Raw genomic sequence first — 19706 nt, 5'->3', positions numbered from 1 at the left:
CAATCCCGGTTTTCTTGTTAAGAGATTAATTTTCAAGTGGGTGTCTCAGACACTGGACTCTTCTTGTCCTTTTTGTCATTTGGCTCACCAGACAGAAAAGGGAAAGTTACCAGATCCCAGAGAGAGGTGACTCAACTCCCTTGTTTTTTTTCCCTTGCAGATCGATGGGGGCAGGGCTTGGTTTGCCTGACGACCTGGGAGGGGGCGGAGAAAGCCAGCGAAGGAAGAAGAGGCTGTCCAGTCGAGGCTTTGAGCGACTCAGCAGCACACAGGTCAGGGTCCCCTTGTCCTACTCCCTTCTGTCCCACACATAAAATCCCACAAATAAAAGAAGCCACTCTTTGTTTCTTTGCATTTGATATATCCCTTTGTTGCATCCCATTTCTAATTAGGCACTACCCTCAGGAGTTCATCCTGATCCACTGCTCTCCATATAAATGTCTGTCTTGTTAGAGCTTCTCCAATTGCTTTTTTTAATTCTCTATTCTTGAGAAAACAAGGGCTCTCTTCACAATGTCAGAGGAGATGATGATGTCATTGTGATGCTTTTGTGGCTTCTGTAAGCAGGAGTGTGGTTTTCACCAGTCTCATCTGTCTTTCTGTTGCAGCAGGTAAAAGCACAGAGCTGCAGAAAAAGCAGTCTTCACAGCATGCTCAACTCCAAGCTGGCTGGAGATGTGGTTCAGCTCAAGCAAAAGGCCCAGGTTAAAAAGAATCTCTCAGGGACAGGCTCGAGGGACAAGGAAATTTCACTCTGCAGCTCCAACCTTAAGCATGGACACAGAAGCCAGGGCACAAGCAAAGCAGACTCCAGGCGAGAGTCTGGGGGACAAAGCGATACAGGTAGATAGTGGCAATCATTGCACTGATTGTGCTTGTTCCTCCTGTTTTTAGTTTTACTGTGCAGAGTGTTGTTGTTTTTTCCCCCCATCAGCAGTTACCCTTAGAGTTAAGCAGTGATTTATTTCTTAAACTTTTTCAGCAGCCAGTGGGGACAGTGTCCACCAAGAGAGCTGGACCGGACTGGTGCGTTGTGGACGTAAAAAGGGATCGACCACCCTGAGCCAGCACAGAACAAAGGTTCACCGTGGCCAAAGGCACGAAGCAATGGAGGAGGAAGAAAGCTCGCCTGCAGAGAGCGACTCCTCTGATCAAGGTGGGACAGTTAATACTGAGCTTGGAGACGTAGTTAAGTCAAGTTAATGATTAAGGAGACAAACACTCTACTTTTAAGATTAGGATTAAAACTTTCTGTTTTGATGAAGCTGATAGTAAGGGCTGAATCGGGTGACCCTGAAACATCCCTAAAACATAGGCTGCAGTAGACCCAGGTTGCTGGGCGCACTGAGCATTTCTTCTTCACTCATCTCTTTTTGCTGTCTCTGTGTTTATACACCACTGCTGCATTTAATCATTCATAATTATTCAACTCTGGCTCTTTCTCCCATAGTGTGTCTTTTGTCCTGTCTTTCTCTCACTGCTCTCTTCTCTTTGCCCTCACCCCCCAACCGGTTGCGGTGGATGGCTTCCCCTCCCTGAGGGTGGTTCTGCTGGAGAGTTCTTCCTGTTAAAAGGGAGCTTTTCCTTCCTACTGTCACCAAGTGCTTGCTCATGATTGTTGGGGTTTCTGTCTAATATCACAGGGTCTTTATCTACAATATAAAATGCCTTGAGGCACCGCCAATTGTGAATTTTTGCTATATAAATAAAATTGAATACCAAAATTGAAAGTTACCTTTAGATATCTAAATAGCTAGCTATGAAAATATGACAGGGATTTTTTGAAACATTTCTACAAATTTCTACAAATAAAATAAAAATGCATATCTGACAAGTACAGCTAACGTACTGAGTCTATGATCCAAAAGCTCCTTTAAATCTATATTGCCTTTTGCTAATTTCTAAAAAAATATTGAAAACCAATCCATTTTGATGGGCGAGTGAAGAAAGATTGGGACGTATGTCTTGGCAGAGACGTGCATTTACATTCAACAGCTCAGTGGTCAGCTCTGTTGGCTGGTCTGGGCTGGACACAGACACACAACTATAGACACCTGGCTGTGAGAGTTTTGCACACCCCTGGAGACCAGCATACCAGGTCAAAGAGCCGCTGCAAAGAAAAAAAACTGCAGTGACAAACATAAAAACTCCCTCACACTCTCCCTAGCACACACATTCGCAGTAGCATGTGGGTTCACACCAGGAAATACCACTGAAGCAAAGCAGTTCATATATCTTTCCTATGAACCGTTAAACTATTTACTTTAATGCTAATGAAGTGCCTGTGGATTGATTGGGAGGGAGTTAAAGAACTTTACTGGTTGGTAATGACGTGGGGAGATGGATTGGATAAGCTAAGTTTTTTTTTATGCCTTTACTGAATATATGTTGTATTGTTTCCTAAATCTGCTAGAAGATGAAGAAGAGGAAGGCAGTTGTGATACTGATGAAGTTCAAGATTACAAAGTCCAACCCTCTAGAGATGTCACTTTAAGCTCTTCCATGATTGGTCCTAGTCCATCGTCTGTTGTAAAACTGGAGGCCAACCAGAAAGCCTGGAACAAAAAACAAAGGCAGGAGCTTTATGGTAAGACTGCCCTTTGAAAATAATTGATAATTCAAGAAGCATCTGTTTTTTACATTTGTCCTCTTTTGTATTGTTATCTCAGTCTAAATGTCCTTCTGTAATCAAACCATACAGGATCCCAGAGTCTGTCTGGTGCAGAGGGGGAAGTCAAAATCAGGAAGAAGTCCAACTCTAGGATGGGCATGACCACAGCAGTTAAAAATCACCAAGACCACCAAGATCGGCAGCCTGAAGTAGCAAGAAAAACATGTGGGCCCAGGTCTAAGGAACCTCGGTGGGGCAGTCTTGGGACCAGAGGCAACCGCTACAGGAGGAGCATGGGACTAGCTACCTTCCCCACCACAAGTGAGAGGCTGAAGCGGGCAACCCGCAAGAGCACCATGTTGAGAGGAGCAATTAACAAGGTAAAAAAAAAAAAAATTCCAATAGAAATTTTGATCAACCAATTTTATTGAACCACGTATACTGAAGATATGACACAACAAAATTGAAGTACAAACTTTGCATTTGCTATATCTTCATGTGCCCTTGCTGTGGCAATAAGCTGCGATTCCTCTTCTCTCACTTTACCAGAGGAGAAGTTGCTGGCCAATTGGGGGCTCATCTTTGCAGGGCGAAGATGGAAGCAGGGGACAAAGGAGCAAAGACCAACAGGTACCAGCAGGCCAATAGCAAACAAACACAAGCTTTCAATTCTGGTCATATCTTAGTCTACGTTCACACTGCAGGTCTTAATGCTCAATTCCGATTTTTTTGTCAAATCCGATTTTTTTGTCTGCTCGTTCACACTACAAATAAAATGCGACAGCAAACGCGCTCTAGTGTGAACGCTCAAAGCGGCCCGCATGCGCCAAAGAAGACGTCACACACAACGCGCTCTGTTTAGACCCAGAGCAAACAATATTGTTTGACTGATGGCCCTTAATATAAAGACTTCGGATTTTACGTTTCCCAATTTTTGCTTTAAGTTATTTTGTTATTTACATAATAATGTAAATAACCTAATAATTATCCTTATTGCTGTTTTAGAGAGGAGCGGTGCTTCAAAGGATAGTTGCAGATTTCTGTCAGAATCTGCAGATTATACAGTACAAATAAAATGTTCAAGTTTCTCCAACGTTGTCTTCCCAACAGTTTCACCGACATCTAAACTGGATGGCCAGGAAGCGTTCGCGATGTCTTCTCAGGCGCTGATAATTGGAGTCTGTCTTGTGTCTGTGACGTAAAAGACGGATTTAATGCGACATGACCGTTCAAACAGCAGTCGCTTTCTAAAATATCGGATATGTATCGGATTTGTGCCGTTCACACTGTCATACCATGATCGGATATGGGTTGCATAGGGTCAAAAAAAATCGGATTTGATGCGCTTTCGCCTGCAGTGTGAACGTAGCCTTGCTTTCCAACACATTATTGTGGAACTACTATACGCATTCAGCATGTTTTGCATAGCTCAGCCTCCTGCTGAGTAAACTCTGCGGAGAAGACTATGTGTTATAAGGGAGGGAAAAAACAAGTAAAATGAGTGCAGATAGGTAATGGTACAGGTTTTGTCCCCTGTGGTTAACTGCTAGTTTGAAAAGCATTATAAACAATATCTTATCACACTATCTCCACATTTATTATTTATTCATCTTCACAGTCATTTATGCTTCCTTTCATCCCTTCTGATATGTTCTGTATAGCCAAAGGGACGAGCAGTGAGTCGTTTGTTGGAGAGCTTCGCCGCTGATGAGGGTTTTCAGATGGATGGTAGCAGCTTCTCAGAGGAAGAGGAGCACAGCAGCCATTCGCGCAAAAACCCTGAAGGTCTGAGATAAAATTTGATATCTTTTTTTTAAAATAGTGTTTTAAGTAGCAGATAGAATGGTTACTTTCACCATTACAAATTTTAACCAGGATACATTGTTCGCTCTTTCTTATGCAGTTCCAAACTGTGTCCTGACCAAAGAGCTGTTAACCGATGGCCTGAAGGTGCTGATTTCCAAGGAGGATGAGCTTCTATATGCTGCCAGGGTTCACACTCTGGAGCTACCAGACATGTAAGTGAACTGTTTTTCTTTTAATATACACAACTTTTTTTTAATGTTAGTCTTAATTCCACTCAAGGATGTTAACTTTCAAATCATATCCTAAAAACTTTTGTCTGACCTTTTGGTCAATGTTAACATGACGTAAACTTTGTCAAAGTGGCATTTCTAAGCAGAAGCTGAGGTATGACAAAAAAGGGCGTCTACAGAAGGTTATTATAGCTGTCAGAGCCATGTTGATAATAAAAAGGATTTTTGCATGCTCATCATAGAAGTTATCAGTAATTCTATGCTTCTTACTTAACAAACGTCACATTATTCCATACTAGGCTCTGAGTATCAATACAGCTCCTCTGGTGCAGGCAGCAAAGAGATGCTATAACAACAGTAGAGTGGGAGTAACACATGACATGGGAGCCAGGCAAGCATAATACAAGCATCTGAAAATAGCTTCATCTTATTTCTCTCTGCTGTGCCTCCCTCTAGCTTTAGTGTTGTTATTGACGGTGAAAGAGGAAACCGCCCAAGAATCTACTCATTGGAGCAACTGCTACAGGAAGCTGTAAGTTCACCTTGTTGCACCTAAACACTCTTTGTTAAAAGAAAGCCATGTCTCATCTTTGGCCACGACAATATATTCTTTCTTTGTACTTTTTTCCACATTGCCTTCCAGCTTTTCTTTAGCCTCTTTTAGTCATTTCGCTTTCTCTCTTTCAACTTCCCTTGTTTCCTCTCAGGGGTCATTGAGAGCATCTAAACTTAAGTGAATATGAACAGATGGGCAGGATCTTTAGGTTTATGTGTGTGAGTATCTGTGAATGTCTGTTAAACTAAGCTCTTTGTGTGGGCTGGATAATCCCACCAAAACCAGGATCCATTCACGGTTTGGAGATTAAATAGGACATGATGCGTACATTACGTCCCCTTTACTGCCAAAATAAGAGCTGTTTAAAGGCTGAAATTAACAAAGACACTATATGTGTATGAAGACCTGTTGTGATGCAAACGTTGGGTTACAGAGCTATTGTAATATTGCCATTTAATTTATTTAACCGCTTCAATACCTTGGCTGGTTCTTTACCTTCTCTGTATTCACAATAGCTTCATACTGTTTACTATAGTGGGACAGATTTGTTCATGCAGGTCTCTTTGCACTAATAACAACTGGGTCACTCAAAGCAGAGCTGCCGTACCCACATCTCCTGAAACTGACTTCATTATTGCCAAACAGGGCACAGGACATTATGTTTTCACAAAATGAATATTCCTAAGACGAGGAGAGCTGAAAAGTAGAGCAGAGTTTAACTGGCACGATTGTGGTTTGCAGCTGTTAAGAGGCCACTGTAACTTTGCAGTGACTTCATCCTAAATGCTGTTGTGCTCATAGCTCACTTAAAATTCTTTTAGAAATTAAAAGATAAAGTTGTGGGTGTTTTTTAAACTTTGTATGTAACCAAAACTTCCTCATGGTTAGGGATACATGCATACATTTTCACCTCAAGTCTCCTGAAAGAAAATGTGACCTTACATTACAAAAACTAGTGGATGCCCATGCTTCAGTACTGTCTGGCCTGTTCATGCACTTGGCTAGAAAATTTTAAATGACATAATGCTTTTTATAAAGCTGTTCTAGGTGAATGGATGCAAGAAAGGGGGTAATTTTAACTCATTGCTACGTGGTTGCTAGGCAACATGATGACATTAATGTATATAATGTATAATTCGGCTATTGCGGATATAAATGAGATGTTGCTGTTGTGAAATTAAAACGATAAGATGCTTTCAAAAGGTCTTATAGGTCATTTTCACTTGCTGCTAGCTGGTTGCTAGGCAACATGATGTCATCCTAATATCTAGTATAAATAAGAGTCTTCACGGGCATAAGATGTGCTCTTGTGCCAAGTTTGGCTGGTGTAACTCTGATTGTGTAGAAGGAGTTGGAGGACAAAGAAACGAACGCGCATGCAGACAGATTGTGTGTATTATATTTGGTGTATTTCATGAATTTTTTCTGAAAAACTTTCTCATATTTAGTTATTACGTTTTTTTAACGATAAACCACTTTTAAATGTTTTTAAATGTACTATAGAAATAAAATGTACTTACTAGCTATAGTAAGATGACTTTATATATTTATTTACATTATTTATTCATTTATTTTTTTAATTTTTAAAGTTTAGACTTCACACCAAAATCACTGATTTTATATTTAGATTGTTCAGGGTGAGTGGTGACCATTTTTTTTATACATATATATGTATCTGAATTCTCTTTAATATAATGGAACTACAACATAAATTGCCTTGTGGCTCTTAATAAACAAAACTAAATACATAAATAAATTCATTATAAAATGAAAAAAAAACAACAAAAACAAACAGTAGCTATATCTTTTTCTAGAAATCATGACCTAAAATGCTCAAAAGGAAAATGCTCACAAACAGGTCTCTGATTTTTTTTTTATGTCTATGCCAGCCAAACAAGGTGTCCAGCTAACCCACACTGCTGTTCCGTTCACTCAGAATTATATATCACACGTTCATATGGTCTCAAAGACAATAATAAAAAGAAATCTTACTTTTTAAGTATTCTTTGTATAGTGTAACGTCCTTGCTTTTTTATTCAGGTATAAATGCACACATAGTCATACAAGAACACAATGTTATTTCAATTATCCTCAAGATGATCTTGCATGCCCATTAGTACACGTTAGCCTACTCTCTACCTTAACACTTACCTCCTCCTACATGTCAACTTGTTAATGTGATCAGCTTAGCTTTTTCTTTTCCTTCTTTAACTTTCTTCTCTATTTCCCGCTCATAGTGTCATTTGCTAACTTTCCTGGCAGTTTTTTACCAAGTAGTTCTGGCAACACTGCTCTTATCTAAACACTCATCACATAGCAGCTGGTTCTAATTATGCCATACTTCCACTTTGGTGTCTTTAGATTAGTCCAAGAGCCATTCATTTGACTCTGACAGCAGTACCCTGATACCCCCACCCCCACCCCCACCCCAAAACCCCTGACACGCATACACACACACACACACACACACACACACACAAGCACACACACGTTCACATCTACACCTCATCAGTCAAAGGGTCCCTTGCCATAGCAACAGTAAATGAAAGCAACCTGAAAGAGCCCCCAGTGAGTGGCGGATGCTGGGGCTGCCTGCATTGTTGGAGGGAGGATCTGGCAACCTGCAATCACAAGCCCTCTATTCAGGCCCTCTTTAGTATTACTCAGCAAGTCAGGATTTACTGCATCATGGCTTCCGTTCTTTTCAGCCCTGACTGGCACATTGGCATGAGATAAGTGCCGCTTGGAAACGTGGCACAGTGGCTGCCCAAGCACAATGCTCCATTGCTCTCACACTGTTTGTATGTGTGTGTCAGTGTGTGTATGCAAGCATGTCTGTGTGTGCATTGTGTGGAACCTGTAATGAATCTTAATTATGTTTTGGTCTGACTCCAGGTCCTGGATATACGTCCAGAGTCGGAGGCTATGCTCGCTGAAGGAACCAGAGTGTGCGCTTATTGGAGTGAGCGCTCCCGCTGCTTATACCCAGGCTATGTTCGCCGAGGTGAGGCATCAGTTACAAAGAAAACTGTATATGCATATCGTCCGCTTTTATCACAGCTGATAGAGTGAATTTTTACTACTTGCAGGTGGTTCATCTGATGAGGGGAAGCAAGGCGGGGTGATGGTAGAGTTTGATGATGGGGATCGAGGGAAGATTTCACTCCCCAACATCCGCCTCCTGCCTCCAGGATACCAAATTCACTGTGGGTGCCTCCTCTTGGAGTAACATGGAATTAGGCCTTTTTTTGTTGGGGTGTGCGACATACTGTGTTAACTAAAGGCTGATAATGTTCTACTTTAGGTGGAGAGCCATCTCCTTCCCTATTGGTTCCCAGTGGTTCAGCAGCCAAGAGAACTTCCAGTCTGGAGCAGGCACCAATCAGTGAGAGACCTTCAGACAGACTGAGCACTATTAACACTGTAAACACCACCCAGAGTCTGACAGTTATTAAAAGAAGACCAGGTGAGAGTTAACCCCTGAAACCATGTTTACCTCCAGTGTTACATGAGCTGTTATGGGTTTTAGGAGTTTTATAAATTATTTAGATAATTTTAAAATCCTCTAAACAAAGGTACAACAAACAAAATGATAATTAACAGTTCAAAATAATATAATCATTTTAGACAATCATCATTATGGAAAAGCTAAAAACAAATTTTAGATAACCTATAGTATTAGCTATACTAAAATAAAGAAGATCCAAAATTTTCATTTTTATATTTAATTTGTGCTATAATTTCAAAACTTATTGATTCATATGCACAAAGAAAACAAAAAAATAACTTTTTTTTTAAATTTATCTGCATTTTTTATGAATTTCTAAGTTGACGATGTGAGAAAGAATTACTGTAGTTTTAGTAACACTGCAAATAGATACATACTCATGAGGCCCATGTTTCTAAATGATGAAACCTCTGACTAAAGCTGAAGTTGACCAGAAAGTCAACTGATCACATTTCACACAGCTTTGCCACCGCAGGCTAAAGATCGAAAAGTTGCCAGCAACACAAAGTTTCACCCACTGACCGGTCGCACCCCTAGGCGTGTGTGGCCCATGCTGAGGTTTTTCCATCGTAGCCAAAAGGTTTGCTGGACGAGGATTTGGGCAAAACAGTGCACCGTTTATTTGCAGTTTATTATCAGAAAATGTTCAATAAACAACATTTTCTTCCGACATAGTTTTAGGAAATATTTGCAGACAGTGAAGTTAACATAACAAATATTAGATGCTGGAGGTTCTTCACTGCGTCATTGCTTGGCTATATTTCTGCACAGCTGGGATTCTTAGTCTGCGTCTTCGCTCTGCTTTTGTCGTGTTCCATTGCATGCCTATATTTATCCATCAGTCATGACGACAGCCTGCATATCAAAATGTGTGCAAACAATATGTGCTGCTAGGCAACCAGGCATGCCTCGATTCTATAGAGGTCAAAATGGCCTCTTTGGCGATTCTAGGTATCATTTTTTTTCTTTTTTGTCTCTCATCAAACCCCAGAATTCACTATGTAATAATGAAATCTATTTTAGGAAAAGTCATGAAATAAGAGATTATGGGGTTTTATTTTAAGAGAGTTTTAAAATGCCAAAGGTGTCAAAATGAACCCTTTGGCAATTCTAATGTTGTAGATGAAGACATGTCTTATCTCATAACAAAATATTGTTGATTTTGACAAGAAATGTAGGAGTTCTTGACAATAATTCAATAAATAGACTGCAATGCGATCTAATACAAAAGCCTTGACAAAAATACTTTGTAAAATGTTTATTTTTCAGCTTTGGTTTGCTGTTAGAACAGCTTATTGTTGTGTTTATATTTAGTTATTTTCAGTATCATTCTAGACATATTTTATTGAAAGGTGTTTCTACTGTATGAAAGGTATATCTAATATATATACACAGGTGTGTACAAATACACACCCGTGTTTGCTCATTTGTGATTTATTGCTAAAACATATTATATGTTTTTTTTCATTCTAGGGAGACCAAAGGGTTCTGGGAAAAAACAAAAGCAGCAGCAAATTGAGAATGCCAATAAAAATCCCTCGCCTTTCCTGGGCTGGAGCTCATTGACCAACACCAGAAAGAGGGCGTCTGATAATCTCTTTCAGTTCAACGGTGCACCCAAGAGGACCTTGAAAGGAAAGGAGGATGACCTGTTCTCTATGACTCATTCCCAGTCACAGGCTTCCGTCCCAACCAAAGGCCTTTTCAGCAGCAGCTCGTTTGAGGTGGATTCCTTTAGAAGCATTGCAAATGGTTACTCTTCCTTCTGTACCCAGTCTACAGGACCAAGTTCGGCTTTATCTTTGGGTTCCAGAAGTGGGCTGTATGGTGAAAAGCGCAAACAAGATGAACTGGTTATGCCGAGGAGCAAAAGGTCTGGACAAGAGTTCCTCATCAAGTTGGATCATGAAGGAGTGACATCCCCCAAGACAAAGAACAGCAAGGCTCTGCTGCTGCGAGGGGCATCTTCTAGTGTAAGTGGCTTACCCAGGACAGAAGCATACTCTCATCCAGTCCTGCTGGTAAAGGATAACAAGAAGGGAGCCTCCAGAGTAGAACTTCTTCTAAAAGGGACCACACCTCAAAGAAAGCCCTCTACTTCTATGCGCCTCGGGGAATATGGTGACTTGGGCTTCAGCTCTCACAGAGACTGTCACAGCTCCTACTCTGATCTGGATGATGAAGAGGAAGAAGAAGAGGAAGAGAGGAGGGCTGCACTGGCTGCAGCCTCAGGAGGACTAAGGACTGCTGGTCGCTTCCTTTCTCGTCTCTCGGTCTCCTCCTCTTCTTCAGGTTCTTCAAGCTCCTCCTCTTCAGGCTCTCTTTCAAGTTCCAGCCTCTGTTCCTCTGAAAATGATTCCTCGTACAGCTCAGAGGATGAGGATAGTTCAACACTGATGCTGCAGAGTTGTCTTTCCTCCCATCGGGGGCTCCTACAACCATCAGAACCCTCTACATCTTCAAGGCCTCGCCAGCATGCCTTTGTGGCCAAAGCTATGGCTGTTTCCAGTGCCAAAGGTGCTACCCTTAACCAGGTCTCTCACAGCAAGTCCTTGAAGAGGAAAGAATGTGCAGGCTCCCTATCTAAACCAACTAAGGATTTTGTCAAGAAACCTAGGATGCTTCCAGATGAGGCTACATTTATTCCAAGGCCCAAGATGTCCGCATTCCTTTCAGGAAGACAAATGTGGAGGTGGTCAGGAAGCCCTACACAGGTGAGAATAGGCTATCAATCGGTTTAGGTTTTCTCTTGCAATATTAGCTCAAGTAGTTTACAATACGTGCCCCTTGAGGTCAACAAACATCAGTAATAATCGTCATTATCAAAGAGGATTGGTCAAAGTGTCTGGTTTTTCACAGAGGCGAGGACTTAAGGGCAAGGCCAAGAAGCTTTTCTATAAGGCCATTGTGCGAGGCAGAGAAACGGTGAAAGTGGGAGATTGTGCTGTGTTCCTCTCAGCTGGACGACCTAACCTCCCATATGTGGGTCAAATTGAGAACTTCTGGGAATCATGGACTTCTAGAATGGTAGTCAAAGTCAAATGGTTCTACCACCCTGAAGAGACAAAGTTAGGGAAAAGGCATCGAGATGGCAAGGTAAGCTGGGTTGTTATATGGGATACAGTGCAGACAAATATGCAAAAAAATGAAGAAGCAGGCAAATACATTTCATAACACTGTTTTCGTAGCTATATTTGTAACTTTTTGCTTTGCGAATAGCCTGTAACTAATCCCTTATTTCTGTCCAGCATGCCCTTTATCAGTCGTGCCACGAGGATGAGAATGATGTCCAGACAATCTCTCACAAGTGCCAGGTGGTGAGCAGAGAGGAGTATGAGTGTCTGACTCGCAATCAGAAGCCGAACAGTACCTCTCCAGATCTGTACTACCTGGCTGGGACGTACGATCCGACCACTGGTCAGTTGGTCACTGCTGAAGGTGTTTCCATCATGTGCTGATCCACTAAGGGGACACACTACTGAAGAACTTCTTCGGAGGAAGAATATAACGTCATGATTTGTCCTATTCAACCATTCAGTCTGGCAGAATGGCAAATGTTATTTGGGTTTGCCTCCAGGACCCACAGACAAGATGTCAGCACCAAAACTGGACTGACTGACATTACACACTGGAGTCTGTTGGTGTCTAACATTTGTGAGGCCGTGAGCATAGCTGGTTGATCCAGTCATTAAGAATAGCAGAAAGTCTGTGTCTTTCTGAGCATAGCAAAATTCAATAAGTGACATTTCAACCATCTAACTAATCTCTTTTAAAAAGGTCCTTTGACAGCTTCACAACTCCTTTTTAAAAACTCATGCTTCCAGCTCCTATCAAAAGGAGAGCTGGAATTGTAGTTGACTGTAAAAAAAATAACATTAGGCTCAAGAGTCAATGCGGACCAATTCTTTAAAAGGTAGCCTTACCTGAGGGAATGGAAACAAAAGTGAGGCACAGGGCTCGACCCAAGCCTCTTCATTCCAGGGAAGTTGAAAACATGTAAAGGGTGTAAAGTTGATGTCTGTAAATATTTTTAAATGTTCCTAATGAAGCCATACACTTCAGTACCTCTCACCTGTCTTAACTGTTCAGGTGTATATTGTATAGTTCAATTATTGTATTGTTGTCTGTTGTCTATATGTACATAAAAGCTATTTTATATAGGAGTTTATTATGTATATATGAAATGTATCTTTCCATGTTTGCAATTGATTTATTTTTATATATGTGTAGAATACATTACATTGTGTGTGCTTTTTCTTTTTTCGTTTGCTGCAGGAAGTTAAGGTTGAAGATGTTAGTGTTGCACTGCATATGCCCTGCTGAGAGAGACTGAGACAGAGCACAGACAAATACAGAAGGATTTAGTCTACAACAGGACAAGACTTCCTTTCTAAGAGAAAGGTGTCATTCTGTTTAAAAAGAAAAAAAACCCCACATAGGTCAAGTGGCTTTTTGCGTAATTGTCTGTTCCTTCACATTTTCGTTTGGCTATTTTTTATTTATTTACCTCTCTGATGGTCATCATCACAAAGTCAGATCAGACTTACCCGCAGCCACGGGTCGAAAGTGATTTAAGATGTGATACGAGCGTACCGTTACGGCGCGACGTTTGTGTGTGATGAGTGTCCCGACAATATAATCGTGTCCACACAAATCAATGTTACACAATACTGGATCTTCTAATGAAAATGTGTTAAATGTGCAATGCACTCATCAGTGCATAGTTTAGCATAATATGGCCTACAAAATACCAAAGTGTCTTTAATATCTTAATTTCCTTTATTTAAAAAACAAGCACCTGTACTGAACACAGAAATCACTGGTAACTTATAGAATAATTGTCCTCCACTATGTGCAAATTTACTGGCTTTGCATTGTGACAATGGTTTCTTGCACACGTACCTGCAGTTTTGGTTAGTACATAAATATGTACCAAAATGCCACCTGGAGGTGTGACTGTGAAGGTCAAGGTACTGATAAGGAAAGAAGATGAGTACTGACAATTTGTTGAAATGAGTCCATTTTTAGTTTCATTAGCCGTCTGTGTCTATTTTGTACAGAACACATACATCCTTGATGCTAACTGTGAAGGACAATCAGATTCACAAAGCAATGGACATAGAGCAGGTTTACTCGATCTGGAAATTACTTATGTTATTTAATTTGTGCCAAGTACATTTTCTCTATTTTTGTCTTGTTTGATATGCAATCCTGAGTATTTTTTTGCTCACAAAGTTTTATTTTGTTTGCCAACATTTTATTTATTGTCAATGTTGCTGTTCATGCCAAGAGCGCTTTATGAGAATGTGACATTGTTTTTTTTTCTTGGTGTGATGTCGCATTTGCATTTCTTAAATAAAACTGGTCTTATAGAGGCCATTTAGTGAAAAAAAAAAGATTAAAAAATAAAGCAACACTGGATTCTTCTCATCCAAAAACCTCTGTGATTTAATTCTGTTATTTTGACTGTTTCCCACTCATCTTACTGTTCATTTCCTATTACCGAACATTATATCATTATATGGACAAAAGCGTTGCCCACACCTCTTAATCTTTAAATTTCACTGTTTTCAATCAAGCAACAACAAAAAAAAAAAAAGTCAAGCAACTGGCCACACAATCTGCTTTTATCTGTAATAGGATGCCACTGTTGTAACAGGTCAGTTTGTGAAATTTCTTGCCCCTAGATATTTCCAAATCTCTGATTGCATTAACATCAGCACGAAAACTGTGCTCCTGGAGCTTCGGGGCATGAGCCCCCATGGCTGAGCGGCTCCTGTGGGTGTAATGTGTCGGTGGCCCAGTACTTTTCTCCGTATAGAGTATGTTTAACCCTGATCTTTTTTTAATATACAGTATATTAGTTAAATTTGTGAAGCAAAAATAAACACATTTATTTTATTTCATTTAAGCAGAAAGTTATAAAACTGCACTCTCTATGCGTGCACACTATAAATCTGTGAGTCTTTAACAAATGTATTGAACCACCAGTCATAAAAACAAGAAAGGATACAAAAATCTGTCAAAAAATGGTTAAAAAACTAATTTATATAGTTATTTATTAGGCATTTTATTAGGCAAATAATAACCAAATTCATGTTTTTATACCCAAATTTGAGCCGGCACACTGGACTTCTCTAACAAGTCAGAAATTCATTATTCAAGGATAACACTCAGTCGCTAAAGCTACCTTTTTCTGTTCATGAATGCAAGTACATTAACTGTGATTTGTCATCTTTATTTAAAAAAATGTTTTAAAACATAACATGCTTTTTTTTAAAACAGTAAATTTGAAAATTCCCAGAAAACAGCAATAATATTTTATCATTAAAAATATAATTTTGATTAAAGAGATGGTGAATTAACAGTGATTACAGAAACATAAAAATGTCTCTGGTAATTACCAATACTGTTAATTTAGGGCAGCTGTCACACAAACCTTACACTGGGTGGTGGTCTAATAAATTTATCAAGCACTGAATATCAGCAAGACAGAGTGATATAATTCTAGAAAAATGATTATGATCTTCTGAGTGTGTCAAATGGACACAATTGAAGGCAGAAAAAGAAATAAAAAATAAGGCTGTTAATGTGAATGGAGTAACTAGTTCAGGCAAAGCACAGCACACTCTGTATCGTTTGAACTTAACAGTCACCAAAACAGAAATTTGTGAAGTCGGTACACAATCGTCACGGCAAGCTCGTGCTTGCTGCACATTACACTCTTTACTTTTTACTCAACTCACATGACTTATTTCTACTTATCTACCTTCTAATGACAAATTCCCCAGCCTCCACCACTTCTAGATGTTGGCGGGACCTCTTGTCATGTTGCACATTATGTATATCACATGCACCATTTACATGTCTGCGTTGGCTCTTTTCTTTATACCCCTTAGGGAGCTTTAACATGCTCCCCTTAGAATACTGAGGCTACTTGGATTCATTTGCAAAGCACCATCAAGCACAAAGCCCCCTTTTCTGCCAAATTCTTTTATTTGTTCCAATAAATCCTTTGATGTAAGTGTCTCTGGCTGAACTAAGTTTATGTGAGCTTTGTGTTCCTTAGTAAATAGAGACAGATCTGTCACAGCATCAAATAAAGCCTAGTGGGTTTAGCTGCCAAGCTCTGTAAATATGATGTTGACTGATTCAGAGATAGATGTGAATTTGAATTTCTGTGATTCAAGATAGAGTATATTTGTCTATTTTCTTTTAAAAATGAAACGGTTCTTTGACGGTGTGTGTTTGGTGGGTGTGGTAGACAGGCATATGATCACCCCGAAAGGTGAACAAAACTACAATTTTCTCCACCCTCCTCCCAAAAGATCCAAGTCTAGAGTGCTAATCACATCAAAATGTCTGAATGTGTAAATTCAATGTGTAAGTCCTGTGATGTTTATATATAATTCAGTGATATAGATTCTCAAAATAAGAGAAATAACAGAAATGTACAATTGATATTCATATTTGGTTATTTTTTTTATCAAAATAAAGGGATTTCTGCAAACATTTTTCCATATAGGACATGTCAAATAAAGGATATAAGTAAAGAAGAGTGCTCTCTAGTGGAACACAAAGCACGCTGCATATAAAATAAGTTTAAAAAGACTTTTTTCTTCACAAGATTTAATCTCAAAACACAGTCTAGTATCATGAATTTTAAATAGAGCATGAAATGCCTGCAGCAATATAAACCCATGCTCATTCAGTGCCTGAAGCAGCAGGTACATTCCTCTGTACACCCACACGATCCGTAACCTACAGCATCTGTCCATTTGCATATATGCATAGCGGCTTTGACAAAGCCAATTTCTGTAACCTGAAACCCGGGAAACAACTACTGACGAGGCCTGAAGGAGACACAATATGGGTCAGTGACCTTTCTCTGCAGGCCCAGGGGTCTTTTTGTCCTGCATGGAGCCTGGGCGCCGCAACCCCGCCCCCTAATGCCCGGGCAGGGACTAATGGGTACATCAGTCATCTCCAACAGCGTCCCAGTGAACACAAACAGTTCTATTTACCACCACAACCTTTTGTGTTGACTATGGCCACTGCCCCGTGTCCAAGCCGTTGCCTTTCCTGCGTCAGCAGGACTCAACTCAAGCAGAGGGTTAAGAGTGAGTGTGCACACATGTTAAGGTCATTATTATGTTTTGAGATAGTTTTGCTTCATTACTTCTCAGTACATAAGACTCATTAGAGATCTAATAGGATAATTTGGGGTTTAATTAAAATACTTTTGACAAATTATACTCTCTGAATTAAGCCAACTAAACAACTTGTTTCCATGAGGAAGATAAATACCACTAAAACACTTTGGTACATCGGACCGCATTTCTCAAAGACTGCCTCAACTCTTCAGCTGAACCCCAACCTAAGTGTGAGATCTCACTCAGACTGGTCTGCCTGCCTTACATTTCAGTGCCTGTCTGGTTCAGCTTGGTGAGCATCCAGACCATGTTGCTCAGTGTCAACAGGAGGAATGCTTTCCTGCACCAATATCTACACCTCATAAATGTCTCGCCTTCTGCTTGACCCTGTCTGGCCTCTGACTGTGACGAGGTCGAACAGGGGACAGACAGCCTGGTTTTCTGTGCGCGTATGCGAGAGAAGGGTTGAGGTGAGGTCTCGGGTCTTAACGAGGTGCTGGGAGAAGAGAGCAGGGCAAACAGATCACTCGGGCTCTCACTGCTTATTTTTAAACGACACCCGGATCATTCTTCTAGAGAAAATCAGTTATGGAGCAGCTAAAGCCATCGTGGAAAAACCTCGACCATATTGTACTGGGGAATTACCATAAATCACATTGGTGAGAAGCAAAAGTCCAGCCACAGTGTGAGAAATAAAAAACATCTTTGATATCAAATGACTCCTGGATATGAGGAAAAAAACATGTTGCAGGGTGCCAGATATATAAAAATGTAAATGCTCAATAAAATGAGTGTTTTGGTGTCTAATCGCAAAGAAACTGTTAATATGTTAGCAGATAAAGTTTAAATATCAGTGGGGATCTGAATGCTTTTAACAAATACCCATAGTTCTTCAAAGGGATATGCTGGAATAAAGGCATTAGCATATACAGACGAGTGACAAACTAAAGAAAAGAACAGAAAAAAGTGTCCAAACAAGCGACTATGTGCTATCACAACACCTTCAGAGCACCTTAGCATTGATTATAAAAGTCTTTTATAAAAGTCTACAGGAGGGAAGAACCCCATTTCTTCTAAAGCTTTCCCCTCAGTTGTTGTTCAGTAATTGCATGTGAAGGCCAAAGAACGTGATTCACATTATTTCGAAATCCATCGAACCACTCAGTGACCTCTCTGTCCCTACACGTGGGGAATTTGCCATCCTTGAAAAGACTACCTCCCACGAGCATAGAAATATTTCATCATGGGATAAAGGTGATCACAAAGAACACCTTTGTATTGATTTCCTTTCATCTAAAAAAGGGTCAAATGGACTCAATCCAGGTCATGCAACCATGCAAAATGCAAGTAGATATCCTGGAGGAGATCCAGGGGCTCCTCCTGGAAGGGTCAAGAGTTCAGAGTTTTTCCTTTATTTTGTCACCTGTCTGTATGCCAACATGCAGTAAACTCACTAACTGTGCTGTGTATTGCCTCCTGTGGCTCAGTTCCAGCCTCGCCACCCCTAATCCATTTCTCTGTTGCTCATTATTAGTGGCTTGTAAAGATTCTGTATCAGCTATGCTAAAAGAGCTTTTCACAGTATTACATGGGATTACTGTGTCTCCTCACCAAATATGTTGTGTACAAACTCTGCTGTAATATTACCAACATGTTTACATGGTAGAGACAAAATAACTGCTTGACTCATTCCCAGGGTCTCCCCCTCTTTTCGTTTCTGATTTGGGCTGTGTTTTTATCTCACACTCATCTCTCTCTTCCTTTTCTTTTCTTCTGCAGCATACGTTTGCGTGTTCATAACGAAGTGAACGATGGTAATGAAAAGAGAACAAATCTCAGGAAAAGGGGGATTTGTATAAGTATATGATGGCTGTCTCGCGGGGTTAAGAAAAAAAAGCAAATGCTTAACTACATGGTACGAAACACCATCATGTGTTTCAAACTGCTCAATCATAGTGCAGTTACCCAGCGTGGCAGCAATTGTTGCGGTTTTTAAATGTGTGTCTGAATCTAAAATACCAAATCTTTTTCTGACTCTAGCTCGAGCTATGAAAAAAATATGTAAAAAAAATATGTCAGTAATTCTGCTTTCGGCTGAGCTCCCCTGCATAGTCACAGGAACTACAGCAGTGGTCACTTGTCACGCCAAAGTCAACCTCCACACCAGAATCAGCTCTCTCACATGTATAGATTGCCTTAGAGTGTCCCTTTTGTCACATTATGAAACAACACTGTGCCAAGAGCCGCAGTTGTTCTCTCACTGTCCGCAGTGCTCTGCTGACCTAACAATAGCAGGAAAAATTACAGCCTGTCATGAAAAAAGGGGCCAGGCGCCTTCTTGTGCTATCCTACTTGCAAATGCAGGACAGCTGGAAAAGCTCTATATCCCATAAATAACAAAGGAAGGCCTTTGACCACCTTAAGAGGGAAAAGATATATACATTTAATGAGCTGCATATTCAGCCCACAGGTTGTTAGTGTTTAGATTTCAGATTTGGGAAGATCGGTGTGAACTGCTCTTTAATCATCCAATCACAGACCAGCAACTGAATGCATTTAGGTACGCAGACATGGTCAAGACGACCTGCTGAAGTTCAAACCAAGCCTCACAACGGGGATGAAAGGTGATTTAAAGGCTTTGAAGATGACATGGTTGTTGGTGCCAGACAGGCCGGTCCAAGTATTTCCGAAACTGCTGATCTGCTGGGATTTTCCCACGCAACCCTCTTTTAGATTTACAAAGAATGGTCCTAAATTGAGAAAATATCCAGTGAGCGGCAGTTGTCTGGGTGAAAATGCCAGAGGTTTGGAGTGAATGAACAAATTACTTTGAGATGTTAGG

The 19706-nt window shown here is 40.4% G+C and overlaps 1 protein-coding gene across 7 annotated transcripts in view; it reads left to right on the top strand.

Moving 5' to 3' along the window:
* bahcc1a (BAH domain and coiled-coil containing 1a) overlaps positions 1-14140 on the top strand; it is a 62217-nt gene extending 48077 nt beyond the window's left edge. For 5 of the 7 annotated variants that reach the window (XM_087839835.1, XM_087839834.1, XM_087839832.1 and 2 more), the window contains 15 exons: positions 161-272; positions 609-843; positions 983-1156; positions 2414-2587; positions 2702-2991; positions 3161-3241; positions 4273-4396; positions 4515-4629; positions 5104-5179; positions 8099-8207; positions 8293-8409; positions 8508-8669; positions 10185-11425; positions 11571-11807; positions 11960-14140. In XM_087839835.1, coding sequence (XP_087695961.1) covers positions 161-272; positions 609-843; positions 983-1156; positions 2414-2587; positions 2702-2991; positions 3161-3241; positions 4273-4396; positions 4515-4629; positions 5104-5179; positions 8099-8207; positions 8293-8409; positions 8508-8669; positions 10185-11425; positions 11571-11807; positions 11960-12169 — 3457 coding nt within the window. In that variant the 3' untranslated portion in view covers positions 12170-14140. The remainder of the gene's footprint in view (positions 1-160; positions 273-608; positions 844-982; positions 1157-2413; positions 2588-2701; positions 2992-3160; positions 3242-4272; positions 4397-4514; positions 4630-5103; positions 5180-8098; positions 8208-8292; positions 8410-8507; positions 8670-10184; positions 11426-11570; positions 11808-11959) is intronic. The other 2 variants (XM_087839833.1, XM_087839836.1) reach the window with 2 other exon arrangements.
* The last annotated feature ends 5566 nt before the right edge of the window (positions 14141-19706 follow it).

The sequence above is a fragment of the Neolamprologus brichardi genome, chromosome 4 (genome assembly GCF_056152115.1).
Source record: "Neolamprologus brichardi isolate AB-2024 chromosome 4, ASM5615211v1, whole genome shotgun sequence".
NCBI classification, from domain to species: domain Eukaryota; kingdom Metazoa; phylum Chordata; class Actinopteri; order Cichliformes; family Cichlidae; genus Neolamprologus; species Neolamprologus brichardi.
The sequence above is the reverse complement of the archived record's forward strand: the minus strand, read 5'-3'. Positions and strand labels throughout refer to the sequence as shown.